Source organism: Schistocerca piceifrons, chromosome 1 (assembly GCF_021461385.2).
Source record: "Schistocerca piceifrons isolate TAMUIC-IGC-003096 chromosome 1, iqSchPice1.1, whole genome shotgun sequence".
Classification (NCBI taxonomy): Eukaryota; Metazoa; Arthropoda; class Insecta; order Orthoptera; family Acrididae; genus Schistocerca; species Schistocerca piceifrons.
In genome coordinates this window covers 1252094981-1252113877 of record NC_060138.1, presented here as the reverse complement: position 1 = coordinate 1252113877, position 18897 = coordinate 1252094981, and the positions used below count along the sequence as shown (strand labels likewise).

General features: G+C 43.2%; 1 protein-coding gene across 1 annotated transcript in view; it reads left to right on the top strand.

Annotated features, from left to right (window-relative positions):
- The window catches only part of LOC124780250 (lachesin-like), a 303063-nt gene that overhangs the window by 164323 nt on the left and 119843 nt on the right, over positions 1 to 18897 (top strand). Inside the window, exon 6 of the mRNA XM_047253767.1 lies at positions 7105 to 7389. Within this exon, the coding sequence (XP_047109723.1) occupies positions 7105 to 7389 (285 nt within the window). The remainder of the gene's footprint in view (positions 1 to 7104; positions 7390 to 18897) is intronic.

Here is an 18897-nt window from a genome sequence, read left to right as displayed (position 1 = left end):
AGGTTCTTTGAAACATGCACAGTTAATTAAGGTTCTTCGTGCCACTATGCGACATAGTTATTTTCACACCGAAACTCTGAAGTGAAATAACGCGGCGGAGCTAATCATATACCAATACCATATAGGTAGCAACTTTTACCGAACAGTGCCGACCCGCTCATATTCTCAACCCAACCTCGCTGCTCACATGCCGGCAGCAGACTGCCAACCAAAGTCCGTGGAAGAATAAGGACGGGGATTAAGCGTTCTGAGCCGCTACTCGCGGACGCTGTGACGTCACTAAGGAACAGCATTTCCTTCCGGAACAGTGCCGTAACGCGTATTTGTAGTATGTTTTAGTTTCTATTGAAATAATGAAATGTAAAATTACTAATCTGCTATTGCTAGAATGTTACATCCTGTAACTTTTCTGGCGCTTAAAGAGACACTGGCTGTTTTTAAAAGCTTCAAGCATTTTCGAAACATCCAGATAGAGGAGTGTTGTGTAATTCGTTCTTGCAGTTTTCTGTCAAAGTAAATGCTCGAAATGAGCTTGAAGTTTTCTAAATTGGCTGTGAGAAAAGTTTTAACGAGTAAACAAGATCTATATAGCCCTCATTTTCATGTTATGTGGCGTCACAAATTTAAAAGGTCTTTAGCTAATAGCTGGACACTTCCATTTTTACAAAAAGAATTAAACAAATGCGTTATTTGCAAGAAGCAGAAGAATTACACTGAAGCGCCAAAGAAACGGGTATAGGCGTGTGTATCCAAATACAGAGATATGTGAGCAGACAGAATACGGCGCTGCGGTCGACAACCCCTATATAAGACAACAAGTTTCTAGGGCAGTTGTTATATCGGTTACTGCTGCTACAATAGCAGGTTATCAAGATTTAAGTGAGTTTGAACGTGGTGTTGTAGTCGGCGCACGAGCGATGGGACACAGCATGTCCGAGGTAGCGATGAAGTGGGGATTTCCCCGTACGACCATTTCTCGAGCGTACCGTGAATATCAGGAATCCGGCAAAACATCAAATCTCCGAAATCGCTGCGGCCAGAAGAACGGGACCAACGAGGACGGAAGAGAATCGTCAGCGGACAGAAGTGCAACGCTTCCGAAAATTGCTACAGATTTCAATGCTGAGCCATTAAAAATAGGAACGTGCGGACCATTGAACAAAACATCATCGATATGGGCTTTCAGAGCCGAAGTTCCACTCCTATACCCTTGATGACTGCACGACACAAAGACTTACGCCTCCTCTGGACATGTCAACACCGACATTGGACTGTCGATGACTGAAAACGTGTTGCCTGGTCGGATGAGTCTCGTTTAAAATTGTATCGAGTGGATGGACGTGTACGGACGGGTGAATCCATGGACCCTGCATGACAGCACGTGACTCTTCCAAGGTGGTAGCGGCTGTGCAATGGTATGAGGCGTGTGCAGCTGGAGTGGTATTGGACCCCTGATACATCTAGATATGAGTGTGACAGGTGACACGTACGGAAGAAACCTGTCTGATCACCTGTATCCGTTCACGTCCGTTGTGCCTTCCGGCGGACTCGGGCAATTCCAGCAGGACAATGCGATACGCCACGGATGCAGAATTGCTACAGAGTGGCTCCAGCAACACTCTTTTGAGTTTTAGCACTTCCGCTGGCCACCAAACGATCCAGACATGAGGATTATTGAGCATATTTGGGAAGCCTTGCAACGTGCTGTTCAGAAGAGATCTCCACTCCCTTGTACTCTTACGGATTTATGGACAGCCCTGCAGGATCCGTGCTGTCAGTTTCCTCCAGCAACACTTCAGACATTAGTTGAGTCAATGCCACGTCGTGTTGCTGTATTTATGCGTATACAGGATATTAGGCAGGTGTACCAGTTTCTTTGGCTCTTCAATGTAGCTAATGAAAAGTGAAACATCCTTGAAAAATAATTGAGTGGCAGCTGAAAATATGAATAATCCACGAACGCAAAGCTGGCACTGCAAGTAGAGGATATCCGAGTTTTTGCCTGAAAAAGTTGTAATTTACTGCAAAACAATGCCGAAAGTTTTTGACTTGCAAATGTTCACTCTGATCCATGGAGCCCATTTTGACCCTCATAAGAAACATGTGATTTCATTGCGTGAATATATTTACCCCAGTACTCAATTAATTTCACGAGACTCAAGTGCATTTTATTTCTCTCTTCATCGTGCAGACGTTGTTTTGTTGATGGCAACTGACTTTATTTAGTACGTGCTCGAGATTCCATGCACTTGTTTTCAGATAGGCATTTCTCCTCAGTAAACTGGTTCTATCTCAATCATCAAACTGATCTGAAAATGTACATTTTATCGGCAGTCATTCAGTAGTGGAAGCTTTTCTAAAGTCTTGTCTCTGTGCTTCTTCTAAGGATATCACTTTTGTTGAACTGTTCCTTTCTTTCTGCTCGTTGGATATTGTGTGGAATCACTTGCGCTAATTCCACGAGGTAAATTACGACGGAAAAGCATCGCCCTTAAGCTTTCATTTTTGCGGTAAATTTAGCAGTTCCGGATGCTCTAACACAACCAGTTTCTTTAAAATGACAAGAGTGAAGGTTGTAGAAAGGGGCCATATTCAATTACTGTTAGTTATACAAGAACGCACTCAACATTATTCCTGAAACAAATGCTCAGTTTTCTCTTTAAAACAACAAAGATCAGTTCACGGCTGAGGGCCCAAATAACTTCTCCAGAATAACTTCAAATGATTGCTTTTAAAACACCAGGATTTAAAGTGACGGCTGAAGGCCTTACTTAAGCAAAATTACAATATTTCCCGGCTAAAGGCCGAAATAATATTTCAGATCAGCTAAGGAATTCTTCATAATCAAGGCATTTACAAATTCCGGCTAAAGGCCATATTAAGGAAAATTCAAGTTATTTCTTCGGCTGTAAGCCCAAATAAAAGAAATTTTCTTTACACTAACAAAAGAGAGACCTTAAAGATAAGACTTTACACAAAACAACAGAAAAACATATTAAGAAAACTTGAAGCATCTTGTCGTCTGAAGGCTCAAGCAATTACTCAAGAATAATTAAAGGCAACCTTAAGGTAAACATTTACAGAACACGGCTGAAGGCCGTTTCAAGAATTCAAAATAATTAAAGAGAAACCTTACAGACAAGGATTTACATATTAAATCCACAGATTCTGAAACAAACGCGACTGAAGGCCTAAATCCAGAGTAACAAGAATTTTAAATGAAACACGGCTGAAGGTTCAAATGGTTGTGAGCACTATGGGACTTAACATCTATGGTCATCAGTCCCTAGAACTTAGAACTACTTAAACCTAACTAACCTAAGGACATCACACAACACCCAGTCATCACGAGGCAGAGAAAAATCCCTGACCTCGCCGGGAATCGAACCCGGGAACCCGAGCATAGGAAGCGAGAACGCTACCGCACGACCACGAGCTGCGGACCACGGTTGAAGGTCATATACTAACCAGAAAACAGACAATATTAATACACGCCTGAATCCCTGGCACAGTACCTGTTACCAACTAAAATGACAATCACAAACAACAAACAGTGGTGCTCAGAAGTGTTCCAAGCGTCGGCTTTTGGAGTGAACTCTAACCACAGGTTAGGTGAGACAGACAGCGAAGCGTAACACTGAACAATCGGGTGGCAACACGAGCTAGGGATGGCTGAGGAACCAACCAACAGCATAATCAATTCCCTTCAAACGACACACTCGCTGCTCTATTTCAACCGACCGACTGACTACCCCAGTACGCATACAGCATTCATCTGCTCAGTGGAAATCACATAAGCTACACGCACGATTCCACGTAAACACACTTGCACAAGAACCCAAACAATCGTATAAGCGATCACTCTGGGACAACAAGGACGAATCCATTCGACACACAGAGAGTTTCCACAAGCGGTCGGCGACCAAATACACGTCGTCCGATGAGACGACCGACCGATCGACCAACCGAGATCGTTACCACTCAAGTTACGTGTGATGGCAACGGTGGAGCGAGTCTTGGCTGTCCGAAGCTGACTGCGGCTCCAACCCGACTCCACTCCATGTCCGTTCCGAACTCGGACACACGGCGACCCAGGTACACTGGCTCGGACCCTTCCATACAGAGGTAACTCTTACCCATTGGCCACGACATCTCTGCGCAAGGAAGGAACCGACCCACGTCGGGCACGATGACCAAGTGACGGGGCCCAGAAATGGTCAAAAGACCAAATACACGTCGCCCGATGAGACGACCAACAAACGGTTGTTCCGCTCCAATCTCCTTCCGTCGGACAGTTCATGTGTGTCGCCGGCGGTCGGCGAGCACTGGCTGTCAGCACCTCACTGGCGCTCCGTCCCCGACTTCACTGTTGCTGCGTCACGACTTCACTGCAGCTACGCTCCGACTAAGCTCCCAACTGAACCCCAGACGCACGACGACCCGGAAATACTATCGGTCGCTCCAGAGATGGTACGACAGTGCTATTATCGCTAAGCGCTGCTGCTTCCACTCACGGGCAGCTTAGGCAGGAAGTTATTGACGCGAGTAAATGGAATAAGAAAACGAGGTGGCAATACCTTAAAAGTCGATGACAAACAAAAAACGGGGCGAACTCGAGCCGCACACAGCTCAAAGAGCATATTCAAGCATTTGGAACATTTAAAGCGTCATTTATACAGCACTTCGACAGATAAATCTTTTGCAGATTTGCATCGTGAGGGAAAGCATGAAGCATACTTCAGTCCCTGTAATGTTGCAATTGTGGTAAATGCAGCGAACAGCAACACAACTTGGCACTGCTTGCGCACGCTCAAAATACTTTCACTTGCAAATCACTCCACTTTACAAAAGTAACCAAGCGAAAATGACAACACTCACGAAACCACACAGCTTCCAGCATACAAACATGGGCGCGAAGTGTTCCTCTCCGACGTCATGCGCACAATGCCAGAACGCGTTTGCTTCTGCTCTGCTTTTACTGCGACCAGCTGCTGCCAACTGTTACTGAGCGCTCGAGCACAGTGACAGCAATAATAATTAACTCACAATATTATAATTGGACAGCGATTGATTTAAAATTCTACCTCTGCGAAATCAGAGGTAGCTGCAATACAGTCACTGCAATTAAGCACTTCGATAAATATACTGTCAAATGTTACTGCTAATACACAACATTTAAATACCTGATGATATTGGATACTCGCAGCTTCCTAACACATTTACATTCGAGGTCAACAAATTTCGTTTTCAGAAAGACTTTTGTTTAAGGGGGGTAGGACGTCAAACTTGGAGCAGGAGAGGCACCGCAGGACATTTTAATCTCCACTATCTATACTTTTACAAGGAAATTCATAAAACTTTGTCAGCATGACCAGAAAGGATTCAGGATTCACACTCGTAGCAGGGGAAGTTGAAAAACATAACAAAATAATTTTTTTAATTGTGAAATTTTATCATTTTTTCACTTACTATTGGCTGCATTTGTTGCTATAGGTACACTTTCCTTCATAAGTGAGAGAGACAGTTCGATGAATTTTGCACAGCATACAAACCATACTTACAGGTGTCTGAAACTCTAGAATCTATTTAATTTATGAAAAAATAAATGAGTTGTTACGTTTTATACTTTAGATTTAGAAAAAATCAAATGTTGTAGTTAATTATCTCAATTTTTACCACAGTTTTTAATAGATTTGGAAAATTCTAGAGTTTCATACACCTGTAAGTTGGTTTGTGTGCTGTGCAAAATTCATCAAAGAATCTCTCTTACTTGTGAATTTATTTGTAAAAGTATAGACAGTAGAAAATAAAATGTCCTGTGGTGCCTCTCCTGCTCCAAGTCGGCCCGTTTGACGTCCTACCCCCCTTAAATTTGTAGTCTTCATTTTATATCGCTTTCCCGTGTCTGATACAATTGCTTGGTTGTCAAACTCAAAACCTTTATTTTTTATCTCTGAAACTTATTTTCTTCCCAAATTTCTCCTAGATTTCCCTCACTAATTCTACAGTGCATAATCTGAATACCATCGAGGATAGACCACAACCCAATTTTACTCCATATAAACTGCTTCTCTTTTGATGTCCATCAACTATTATATGTGCAGTCTGGCTTCTGTACAATTTGTAAATAACCTTTCTCCAACTGTATTTTATCACTGCTGCCTTCAGAATTTCGAAGAGTCTTTTGGGCTCAGTATTGGAAAAAAAACACCTTAATCTGTGCCTAATAATATTAAAAGCATAGGTTTTCCTTACTTCAGTGTATTTTCTAAGATAAGTCGTAGCCTCAGTATTGCCTTGCGTGTCCTTACATTTCTCCTAAGCTCAAACTGATTTCCCCCAGGCTTGACTTCTTTCTTCATTCCACTCTTCTGCAAATAACTCTTGACAGTATTTTGCAGCCAGGAGTAATTAAACTAATGGTTCCGTAAAATTCACACCTCTTAGTACCAACCTTCTATAGATTAGAAACTACTAGATTCTTCTTGAAGTATGAGGGTATTTCACGTGTCTCATATATCTTACATACCAGGTAGAATATTTTCGTGATGGTACGTTTTCCCGTGGAAAGATCCAACTGCCGGCCGAAGTGGCCGTGCGGTTAAAGGCGCTGCAGTCTGGAACCGCAAGACCGCTACGGTCGCAGGTTCGAATCCTGCCTCGGGCATGGATGTTTGTGATGTCCTTAGGTTAGTTAGGTTTAACTAGTTCTAAGTTCTAGGGGACTAATGACCTCAGCAGTTGAGTCCCATAGTGCTCAGAGCCATTTGAACATTTGAACAAAGATCCAACTAGTTTGTTTCCCACTCTGGTTCAAATGGTTCAAATGGCTCTGAGCGCTATGCGACTTAACTTCTGAGGTCATCAGTCGCCTAGAACTTAGAACTAATTAGACCTAACTAACCTAAGGACATCACACACATCCATGCCCGAGGCAGGATTCGAACCTGCGACCGTAGCGATCACGCGGTTCCAGGCTCAAGCGCCTAGAACCGCACGGCCACACCGGCCGGCTTCCCGCTCTGGAATCTCCTAATGCAATGACTTTTCCTATGTCTGCACTATTCTTTACTTGTCTGTCACCGAGTGCCTGCCCTGTTGCAGTCTCCCCGATGATCTGGGTGCCGAACCAGCTGGTGGGCGCGCCGTCTGGTACAGACGTGACCATCGACTGCCACACAGAGGCGTACCCGCGCGCCATCAGCTACTGGGTCTACAACAACGTGATGCTGCTGCCCACCAGCAAGTACCACACCGACATCCAGGAGACGTCGTACCGCTCGCACATGAGGCTCACCATCCGGGGCCTCACCGCCAACGACTTCGGCAACTACCGCTGCATCTCCAAGAACTCGCTGGGCGAAACGGAGGGCTCCATCAGGCTCTATGGTGAGTCCCTTTGCGCTCTCACCTGGGCCAATGTTTTCAAGTCGTTTGTCTTCTATCTCAGAGTAGCACTTGCATCCACGTCCTCGTTTAGTCACTTAGTTTTACGTTCCTTTGGAAAAAAAAAACATCAGGATGTGAGTCATAAATTCCTACACATCACCTTTTACGCGTTGCAATAATATAAATTTGTCTATGGAATAAAAGAAGTTGACAGAGGGAAGCTTTTTCAGTTTGTTATTAAATTTTACTGTGCTGACTGTGACAAATTTTATATACCTAGGCAAGTGGTTAAAAATTTTAATAGCAGCAGTGTACACCCCTTTTTGTGCTAAAGACAGCCTTAATGTGGAGTAACGAATGTAATTTCCCGAAAAAATATTCCATATAATATGAATGAAGGATAAATATGCTAAATTTGTCAATTTATAGATTTTACTCTACCCAGAAAGAAAAATTCGGAGTAGGTATTAAAATCCATGGGGAAGAAATAAAAACTTTGACGTTCGCCGATGACATTGTAATTCTGTCAGGGACAGCAAATGAGTTGGAAGAGCAGTTGAACGGAATGGACAGTGTTCTTGAAAGGAGGGTATAAGATGAACATCAACAAAAGCAAAACGAGGATAATGGAATTTAGTCGAATTCAGTCGGGTGATGCTGACGGAATGAGACTAGGAAATGAGACACTTAAAGTAGTAAAGGAGTTTTGCTATTTGCGGAGCAAAATAACTGATGATGGTCGAAGTAGAGAGGATATAAAATGTAGACTGGCAATGGCAAGGAAAGCGTTTCTGAAGAAGAGAAATTTGTTAACATCGAGTATTGATTTATGTGTCAGGAAGTCGTTTCTGAAAGTATTTGTATGGAGTGTAGCCATGTATGGAAGTGAGACATGGACGATTAATAGTTTAGACAAGAAGAGAATAGGAGCTTGTGAAACGTGGTGCTACAGAAGAATGCTGAAGATTAGATGGGTAGATCACATAACTAATGAGGAGGTATTGAACAGAATTGGGGAGAAGAATAGTTTGTCGACCAACTTGACTAGAAGAAGGGATCGGTTGGTAGGACATGTTCTGAGGCATCAAGGGATAACCAATTTGGTGCTGGAGGGCAGCATGGAGGGTAAAAATCGTAGAGGGAGACCAAGACATGAATACACTAAGCAGATTCAGAAGGATGTAGGCTGCAATAAGTACTGGGAGATGAAGAAGCTTGCACAGGATAGAGTGGCATGGAGAGCTGCATCAAACCAGTCTCAGGACTGAAGACCACAACAACAACACTATACCTAAGATTTGCAGTAATTCTGAGTGCAAATGTGGCTGAACGATGTCGATCTACGAGCTCCAAAACGTGTTTTTTCCAGTTTAAATTCTCATCGGTATGGACACCAAAAATTTTTGAATTTTTTTTGTTGCCTCATCATGTGCTGCACTTACCATCAGTGTAATACAGCTAGTTGTACAGAACTATATATATAGTATCTTATTTATTTCAGCGTGAGACCATCAAAGAAAAACAGTCAGTGATTGTTTTAAGAACATTGTTTGCCATTTGTTCTGATTCTGTGCGTGCGCTTGAACTGATTGCAGTACTAGTGACGTCTGCAAAAAGAACTAATTCTGTTTGTTGTATATGTAAACGGATGATCGTTTACATATACGAGAAACAACAGTAGATCTATGATCGAGCGTTGTCCGCCCCCGGTAGCTGAGAGTGCCGCCACGGTAGCTCAGCGTGTTCAGTCAGAGGGTTAGCTGCCCTCTGTAATAAAAAAAACTGAGTTCACCGATCAACAACGAACTGAAACGGGTGTCTTACGACGTCTGCCCCGAGCAGATACAACGATCGTAAGCGAGCAAGCGATCAAGAGCTGCACGGGGCCGATTATGAGACTCGTGTTAACTTCTGGACACGGGAATTTGGAAAGGGTGCTCCAGATGTATCGCGTATCTTGTTTAGTGATCAAGCCATATTTACCATCGCAGCTAGGTAAAACATCGAAACGTTCACTACTGGTGTGTCGACAATCCCCGTTGGCTTTGTCAGGTGGAACGTCAGAGTCCATAGAGCGTAAACGTGTGGTGTGGTGTACGATAGTGAACCATCAGCTCCCAGACCCATTTTTCATTGACAGAACAGTTCGGCTTTAGTAGTCGTTTAACAACTGAAAATGCTATGTTCTCTTTTCTCTGTGAGGTACTGGATGGGTTCAACAAAAGGTTTCGAACGCTTGGCATATTTATTGATTTAACTAAGGCATTTGATTGTGTTGATCACAAAATATTGCTCCAGAAGTAGGACCATTACGAAATACGGGGAGTAGCTCACAATTGGTTCACCTCTTACTTTTGCAACAGGCAGCAAAAGGTCATTATTCACAATGTTGATAACGGCTGTGATGTGGGGTCTGAGTGGGGTACTTTCAGGTGGGGGGTGCCCCAGGGATCAGTGTTGGGGCCAGTCCTGTTCCTTATTTATATAAATAATAGTATTACACGTAACTCTAAAATATTTCTGTTTGCTGATGACACTAGCGTGCAACATTGACTCGGTTTCAAGTAGTGCAGTACATGACCTCAGTTCCTGGCTTGTAGAAAATAAACTAACCTTAAATCACAGTAAGACTCAGTTTTTACAGTCTCTAACACACAATTCAACAAAACCTGACATTTTAATTTCACAGAACGGGCATATTATTAGTGAAACTGGACAGTTCAGATTTCTAGATGTTCAGATAAATAGTAACCTGTCGTCGAGAGCCCACGTTCAGGATCTGGTTCAAAGACTTAAAACTGCCATTTTTGCTATTCGAACGGTATCAGAAGTGAGTGATCGTTCGACATGAAAATTAAACTACTTTGCTTATTTTCATTCGCTATTGTCGTATGGTATTATATTTTAAGGTAACTCTTCCCATTGTAAAAGGATATTTTTGGCTCAGAAACGCGCGGTTCGGGCAATAAGTGGTGTTAGTTCACAAACCTCTTGTCGACCTCTATTCACGAGTCAGGGTATTTTGACATTGGCCTCTCCATACATACAGGGTGAGTCACCTAACGTTACCGCTGGATATATTTCGTAAACCACATCAAATACTGACGAACCGATTCCACAGACCGAACGTGAGGAGAGGGGCTAGTGTAATTGTTTAATACAAACCATACAAAAATGCACGGAAATATGTTCTTTAACACAAACCTCCCCCCCATGAACCATGGACCTTGCCGTTGGTGGGGAGGCTTGCGTGCCTCAGCGATACAGATAGCCGTACCGTAGGTGCAACCACGACGGAGGGGTATCTGTTGAGAGGCCAGACAAACGTGTGGTTCCTGAAGAGGGGCAGCAGCCTTTTCAGTAGTTGCAAGGGCAACAGTCTGGATGATTGACTGATCTGGCCTTGTAACAATAACCAAAACGGCCTTGCTGTGCTGGTACTGCGAACGGCTGAAAGCAAGGGGAAACTACAGCCGTAATTTTTCCCGAGGGCATGCAGCTTTACTGTATGATTACATGATGATGGCGTCCTCTTGGGTAAAATATTCCGGAGGTAAAATAGTCCCCCATTCGGATCTCCGGGCGGGGACTACTCAAGAGGATGTCGTTATCAGGCGAAAGAAAACTGGCGTTCTACGGATCGGAGCGTGGAATGTCAGATCCCTTAATCGGGCAGGAAGGTTAGAAAATTTAAAAAGGGAAATGGATAGGTTGAAGTTGGATATAGTGGGAATTAGTGAAGTTCGGTGGCAGGAGGAACAAGACTTCTGGTCAGGTGACTACAGGGTTATAAACACAAAATCAAATAGGGGTAATGCAGGAGTAGGTTTAATAATGAATAGGAAAATAGGAATGCGGGTAAGCTACTACAAACAGCATAGTGAACGCATTATTGTGGCCAAGATAGATACGAAGCCCACACCTACTACAGTAGTACAAGTTTATATGCCGACTAGCTCTGCAGATGACGAAGAAATTGAAGAAATGTATGATGAAATAAAAGAAATTATTCAGATTGTGAAGGGGGACGAAAATTTAATAGTCATGGGTGACTGGAATTCGAGTGTAGGAAAAGGGAGAGAAGGAAACATAGTAGGTGAATATGGATTGGGGGACAGAAATGAAAGAGGAAGCCGCCTGGTCGAATTTTGCACAGAGCACAACATAATCATAACTAACACTTGGTTTAAGAATCATGAAAGAAGGTTGTATACATGGAAGAACCCTGGAGATACTAAAAGGTATCAGATAGATTATATAATGGTAAGACAGAGATTTAGGAACCAGGTTTTAAATTGTAAGACATTTCCAGGGGCAGATGTGGACTCTGACCACAATCTGTTGGTTATGACCTGTAGATTAAAACTGAAGAAACTGCAAAAAGGTGGGAATTTAAGGAGATGGGACCTGGATAAACTAAAAGAACCAGAGGTTGTACAGAGATTCAGGGAGAGCATAAGGGAGCAATTGACAGGAATGGGGGAAATAAATACAGTAGAAGAAGAATGGGTAGCTTTGAGGGATGAAGTAGTGAAGGCAGCAGAGGATCAAGTAGGTAAAAAGAAGAGGGCTAGTAGAAATCCTTGGGTAACAGAAGAAATATTGAATTTAATTGATGAAAGGAGAAAATATAAAAATGCAGTAAGTGAAACAGGCAAAAAGGAATACAAACGTCTCAAAAATGAGATCGACAGGAAGTGCAAAATGGCTAAGCAGGGATGGCTAGAGGACAAATGTAAGGATGTAGAGGTCTATCTCACTAGGGGTAAGATAGATACTGCCTACAGGAAAATTAAAGAGACCTTTGGAGATAAGAGAACGACTTGTATGAATATCAAGAGCTCAGATGGAAACCCAGTTCTAAGCAAAGAAGGGAAAGCAGAAAGGTGGAAGGAGTATATAGAGGGTCTATACAAGGGCGATGTACTTGAGGACAATATTATGGAAATGGAAGAGGATGTAGATGAAGATGAAATGGGAGATATGATACTGCGTGAAGAGTTTGACAGAGCACTGAAAGACCTGAGTCGAAACAAGGCCCCCGGAGTAGACAATATTCCATTGGAACTACTGACGGCCGTGGGAGAGCCAGTCCTGACAAAACTCTACCATCTGGTGAGCAAGATGTATGAAACAGGCGAAATACCCTCAGACTTCAAGAAGAATATAATAATTCCAATCCCAAAGAAAGCAGGTGTTGACAGATGTGAAAATTACCGAACTATCAGCTTAATAAGTCACAGCTGCAAAATACTAACACGAATTCTTTACAGACGAATGGAAAAACTAGTAGAAGCCAACCTCGGGGAAGATCAGTTTGGATTCCGTAGAAACACTGGAACACGTGAGGCAATACTGACCTTACGACTTATCTTAGAAGAAAGATTAAGGAAAGGCAAACCCACATTTCTAGCATTTGTAGACTTAGAGAAAGCTTTTGACAATGTTGACTGGAATACTCTCTTTCAAATTCTAAAGGTGGCAGGGGTAAAATACAGGGAGCGAAAGGCTATTTACAATTTGTACAGAAACCAGATGGCAGTTATAAGAGTCGAGGGACATGAAAGGGAAGCAGTGGTTGGGAAGGGAGTAAGACAGGGTTGTAGCCTCTCCCCGATGTTGTTCAATCTGTATATTGAGCAAGCAGTAAAGGAAACAAAAGAAAAATTCGGAGTAGGTATTAAAATTCATGGAGAAGAAATAAAAACTTTGAGGTTCGCCGATGACATTGTAATTCTGTCAGAGACAGCAAAGGACTTGGAAGAGCAGTTGAATGGAATGGACAGTGTCTTGAAAGGAGGATATAAGATGAACATCAACAAAAGCAAAACAAGGATAATGGAATGTAGTCTAATTAAGTCGGGTGATGCTGAGGGAATTAGATTAGGAAATGAGGCACTCAAAGTAGTAAAGGAGTTTTGCTATTTGGGTAGCAAAATAACTGATGATGGTCGAAGTAGAGAGGATATAAAATGTAGGCTGGCAATGGCAAGGAAAGCATTTCTGAAGAAGAGAAATTTGTTAACATCCAGTATTGATTTAAGTGTCAGGAAGTCATTTCTGAAAGTATTCGTATGGAGTGTAGCCATGTATGGAAGTGAAACATGGACGGTAAATAGTTTGGACAAGAAGAGAATAGAAGCTTTCGAAATGTGGTGCTACAGAAGAATGCTGAAGATTAGATGGGTAGATCACATAACTAATGAGGAAGTATTGAATAGGATTGGGGAGAAGAGAAGTTTGTGGCACAACTTGACCAGAAGAAGGGATCGGTTGGTAGGACATGTTCTGAGGCATCAAGGGATCACCAATTTAGTATTGGAGGGCAGCGTGGAGGGTAAAAATCGTAGAGGGAGACCAAGAGATGAATACACTAAGCAGATTCAGAAGGATGTAGGTTGCAGTAGGTACTGGCAGATGAAGAAGCTTGCACAGGATAGAGTAGCATGGAGAGCTGCATCAAACCAGTCTCAGGACTGAAGACCACAACAACAACAACACAAACCTATGTTTTTTTAAATGGAACCACGTTAGTTTTGTTAGCACACCTGAACATATAAACAAATACGTAATCAGTGTCGTTTGTTGCATTGTAAAATGTTAATTACATCCGGAGTTATTGTAACCTAAAGTTGACGCTTGAGTACCACTCCTCCGCTGTTCGATCGTGTGTATCGGAGAGCACCGAGTTACGTAGGGATCCAAAGGGAACGGTGATGGACCCTAGATACAGAAGAAACTGGAAGAGCACATTACGTCCACATGCTAACACCTTTTTATTGGTCTTTTTCACTGACGCACATGTACATTACCATGAGGGGTGAGGTACACGTAAACACGTGGTTTCCGTTTTCAATTACGGAGTGGAATAGAGTGTGTCCCGACATGTCAGGCCAATAGATGTTCAATGTGGTGGCCATCATGTACCGTGTGTACCATGATGTGCCTACAACCCCAGAGGATATGAAACAACGTATTGTGGCAGCCTGCGGCGACATTACACCAGATGAACTGCGGCGTGTACGACATTTATTACGCCAGAGATTGCAATTGTGTGCTGCAAATGATGAAATGTTAGTACGTGTGCATAAGTCGTTCCAAACCGGACTGCAAGCATATACTGCCGCTGCCGGCGGTCGTTTTGAACACAACCTGTAAAGGTCAATTCTCTCGTTACGAGTCAGAATCCAGATAACTAGTGTATGCTCAAAATGGTTGAAATGGCTCTGAGCACTATGGGACTTATCATCCGAGGTCATCAGTCTCATAGACTTAATACTACTTATACCTAACTAACCTAAGGACATCGCACACATCCACGCCCGAGGCAGAATTGGAACATGCGACCGTAGCAGCAGCGCGGTTCCGGACTGAAGCGCCTAGAACAGCTCGGCCACAGCGGCCAGCTCTAGTGTATGCACTTGTGTAGTTCTTTAATATGTGCTACCATACGTATTGCTCACGTGTCGGTGTGGAAACTTTCTAAAATACGATATCTCGTAAACGACTCGCAATAGAATTCTGCAACGAATATCACTGACTTTCTGATTTATTTTACTCTTCGTTTGATAATATCAGTAGGTATTTTTCCGTTTAAAAAGAGTAGGTTTCCACAAAAAAACGTTTTCTAAATATTATCACGAACCTTTGATTGAGGAGCACTGCGAGCCCCAGACAACAAATCGATTCCATGAAAACTGCACATCAATTGCATTTTCCAGTTCCACAATATTTCCAGTGCAAGTTTCACGTGATCCAACCCGTGTATTGTATGTCACTTGCTGTATGTATTGTACACTTATGTTTCTCAAAATTTCGAATATATTGCACTATTATGAACGGTCCAGTCAGATCAACGTGACCACCACCTACATTGAAGCCAACGTGTAATAACGACTCACAAATGGCGGGTAGCAGCACGTCCGGGGCGGTGGCGGGTGGGCGGTGGTGGGGGGGGGGGGAGAGGGGGGTGCAGGAGAAAACAGTGCTGTAGTTGTCGTAACGTGGAAACGGAGCGACTTACTTGATCTCCAAAAGGGCATGCTCATTGGCTTTCGGGCGTACGGTGGAAGCATTTCCGAAAGGAGTTTGTGAGGAAAGCTGAAAGACCCGCCGGGGTTAATGTACAGGGTTATTACAAATGATTGAAGCGATTTCACAGCTCCACAATAACTTCATTATTTGAGATATTTTCACAATGCTTTGCACACACATACAAAAACTCAAAAAGTCTTTTTAGGCATTCACAAATGTTCGATATGTGCTCCGTTAGTGATTCGGCAGACATCAAGCCGATAATCACGTTCCTCCCACACTCGGCGCAGCATGTCCCCATCAATGAGTTCGAAAGCATCGTTGATGCGAGCTCGCAGTTCTGGCACGTTTCTTGGTAGAGGAGGTTTAAACACTGAATCTTTCACATAACCCCACAGAAAGAAATCGCATGGGGTTAAGTCGGGAGAGCATGGAGGCCATGACATGAATTGCTGATCATGATCTCCACCACGACCGATCCATCGGTTTTCCAATCTCCTGTTTAAGAAATGCCGAACATCATGATGGAAGTGCGGTGGAGCACCATCCTGTTGAAAGATGAAGTCGGCGCTGTCGGTCTCCAGTTGTGGCATGAGCCTATTTTCTAGCATGTCCAGATACACGCGTCCTGTAACGTTTTTTTCACAGAAGAAAAAGGGGCCATAAACTTTAAACCGTGAGATTGCACAAAACACGTTAACTTTTGGTGAATTGCGGATTTGCTGCACGAATGCGTGAGGATTCTCTACCGCCCAGATTCGCACATTGTGTCTGTTCACTTCACCATTAAGAAAAAATGTTGCTTCATCATTGAAAACAAGTTTCGCACTGAACGCATCCTCTTCCATGAGCTGTTGCAACCGCGCCGAAAATTCAAAGCGTTTGACTTTGTCATCGGGTGTCAGGGCTTGTAGCAATTGTAAACGGTAAGGCTTCTGCTTTAGCCTTTTCCGTAAGATTTTCCAAACCGTCGGCTGTGGTACGTTTAGCTCCCTGCTTGCTTTATTCGTCGACTTCCGCGGGCTACGCGTAAAGCTTGGCCGCACGCGTTCAACCGTTTCTTCGCTCACTGCAGGCCGACCCGTTGATTTCCCCTTACAGAGGCATCCAGAAGCTTTAAACTGCGCATACCATCGCCGAATGGAGTTAGCAGTTGGTGGATCTTCGTTGAACTTCGTCCTGAAGTGTCGTTGCACTGTTATGACTGACTGATGTGAGTGCATTTCAAGCACGACATACGCTTTCTCGGCTCCTGTCGCCACTTTGTCTCACTGCGCTCTCGAGCGCTCTGGCGGCAGAAACCTGAAGTGCGGCTTCAGTCGAACAAAACTTTATGAGTTTTTCTACGAATCTGTAGTGTGTCGTGACCATATGTCAATGAATGGAGCTACAGTGAGTTTATGAAATCGCTTCAATCATTTGTAATAGCCCTGTATACTGTGCATAGCAATATGGCGCTATCCAAAAACGGCGGCGAGGAGACTTGAGGAGACTGTGGTGCACCAGCGGGCAGAGATGTGTGCGGGAGAACAGACGTGCAACGTTTGAACAACTGACCCCTTAGGTGAACCAACGAGCTATCAAAAATGTCTCCTCTACGACCGTTCAGCGAGCGCTGCTTCTTATGGGCCTCCGCAGCTGGTGTCTGGATCAAGCATCCATGCTGACTGCTGTTGAACGACGGCGAAGGAGGCACACCAATACCCATATTCGAACCCCGCCGCTACTAAAACCTTGAGAAATGGCGACCGAAGAAGTCCGGCGTAAGAAGCCGCCCTTGATCTGCCAGTGGCCTTGTCCATAGAGCCGAGTAGCGGACAGAGGTTCTTGACCTTGGGGTGGGAAACTGCCCCTAAAAAGCGGGTGAATCAGCAATGATCAACAACATGAGCACGCAGAAGGCAATGGAAACCACTGAATTAAAGGCACATAATGTCTATCTACAGGACATGTATCCTTCAACTGAAAAACTGTGATGATCATGTCTCCATCGCCAAAGATTATGTACTGCTGCCCCATTCGGATCTCCACGAGGGGACTGCTAAGGAGGAGCTGACCATGAGAAAAAAATTGAATAGCCAAAGGAAAGGGTAACGTTCTACGATACGGGCGACAGAATGTCAGAAGTTTGAATGTGTTAGGGAAGCTACAAAATCTAAAAGGGAAATGCAAAAGCTCAATATAGTAATAGTGGGTGTCAGTGAAGTGCAAAAAAAAGAAGATTATGGTTTCTGGTCAGAAGAGTACAGGGTAACATCAACAGCAGCAGAAAGTGGGGTAACAGGAGTAGCATTCGTTGTCAGTATCAATAGCAAACCAACACCGACAAGAATAGTTCAGGTATGTATGCCGAAGTTGCAAGCAAAATAAGAAGGGATAGATAAAGTATATCACGATATCGAACGAGCTATTCAGTACATAAATGGAGATGAAAATGTAATATTCATGGGGAATTGGAGTGCGGTTGCACAAGAAGGAATAGAACAAAAGGTTACGGGAGAATATCAATTTTGTGATTGGAAGGAGAGGAGAGATAGACTAACTGAGTTCTCCAGTAAATTTCAGCTAATAATACCGACTATCTCTTCAAAATAACAAGAGGAGGAGGTATACAGTTAGGTAATATTATGGTAAGGCAGAGATTCCGATATCAGATACTGGACTGTAAGGCATACCCAGGAGCAGAAATAGACCCAGACCACAATTTAGTAATGCTGAACGGCAGGCTGAAGATTAGGAGACTTGGCAGAAAGAATCAGTGTGCTAAGAAAAGGTATACAGATGCACTAAGGAACGAAGAGATAAGCTTGATATTTTCTGAGGCTATAGACACTGCGATAAGGAGTAGATCAATAGGCAGTTCAGTTGAAAAGGAATGGACATCTGTAGTAAAAAGGGCTACCACAAACGTTTGCAAGAGAACTAGAAATAAAAGTCACCTGGGAATGAAAGAAACAGGAAGTGCAGGGAAGCCACGACGAGATGGCTGCACGAAAAAGGTGAAAGAATCGAAAAGGAAATTACTGTCGAAAGGACTGACTCAGGATACAGAAAATTCAAAACAATTTTCGGTAAAGTAAAAAGCAATAGCAATAACATTAAGACTGCAATGGAATTCCACTGTTGAATGGAGAGAAGAGTGCGGTTTGGTGGAAAGAGTATATAGGGGGGAAGACCACAACGACGGGAAAGACTTGTTTGATGTTGTATTGGAAGAATTATAGAGAGTCGGGAGTGAAGACATAGGAAATCCACTATTAGAAACAGAATTCAAGAAAACTTTGGACGACTTAAGATTAAATTAGGGAGAAGCGATTGATAACATTCCATTAGAATTTCTAAAATCATTCGAAGGAGTGACAACAAAACGACAATTCATGTTAGTGTCTAGAATGTATGAAACTTCCGATATACCCTTACACATCCGGAAAATCGTCATTCACAGAATTCCGAGGACTGAAAAAGCCAACAATT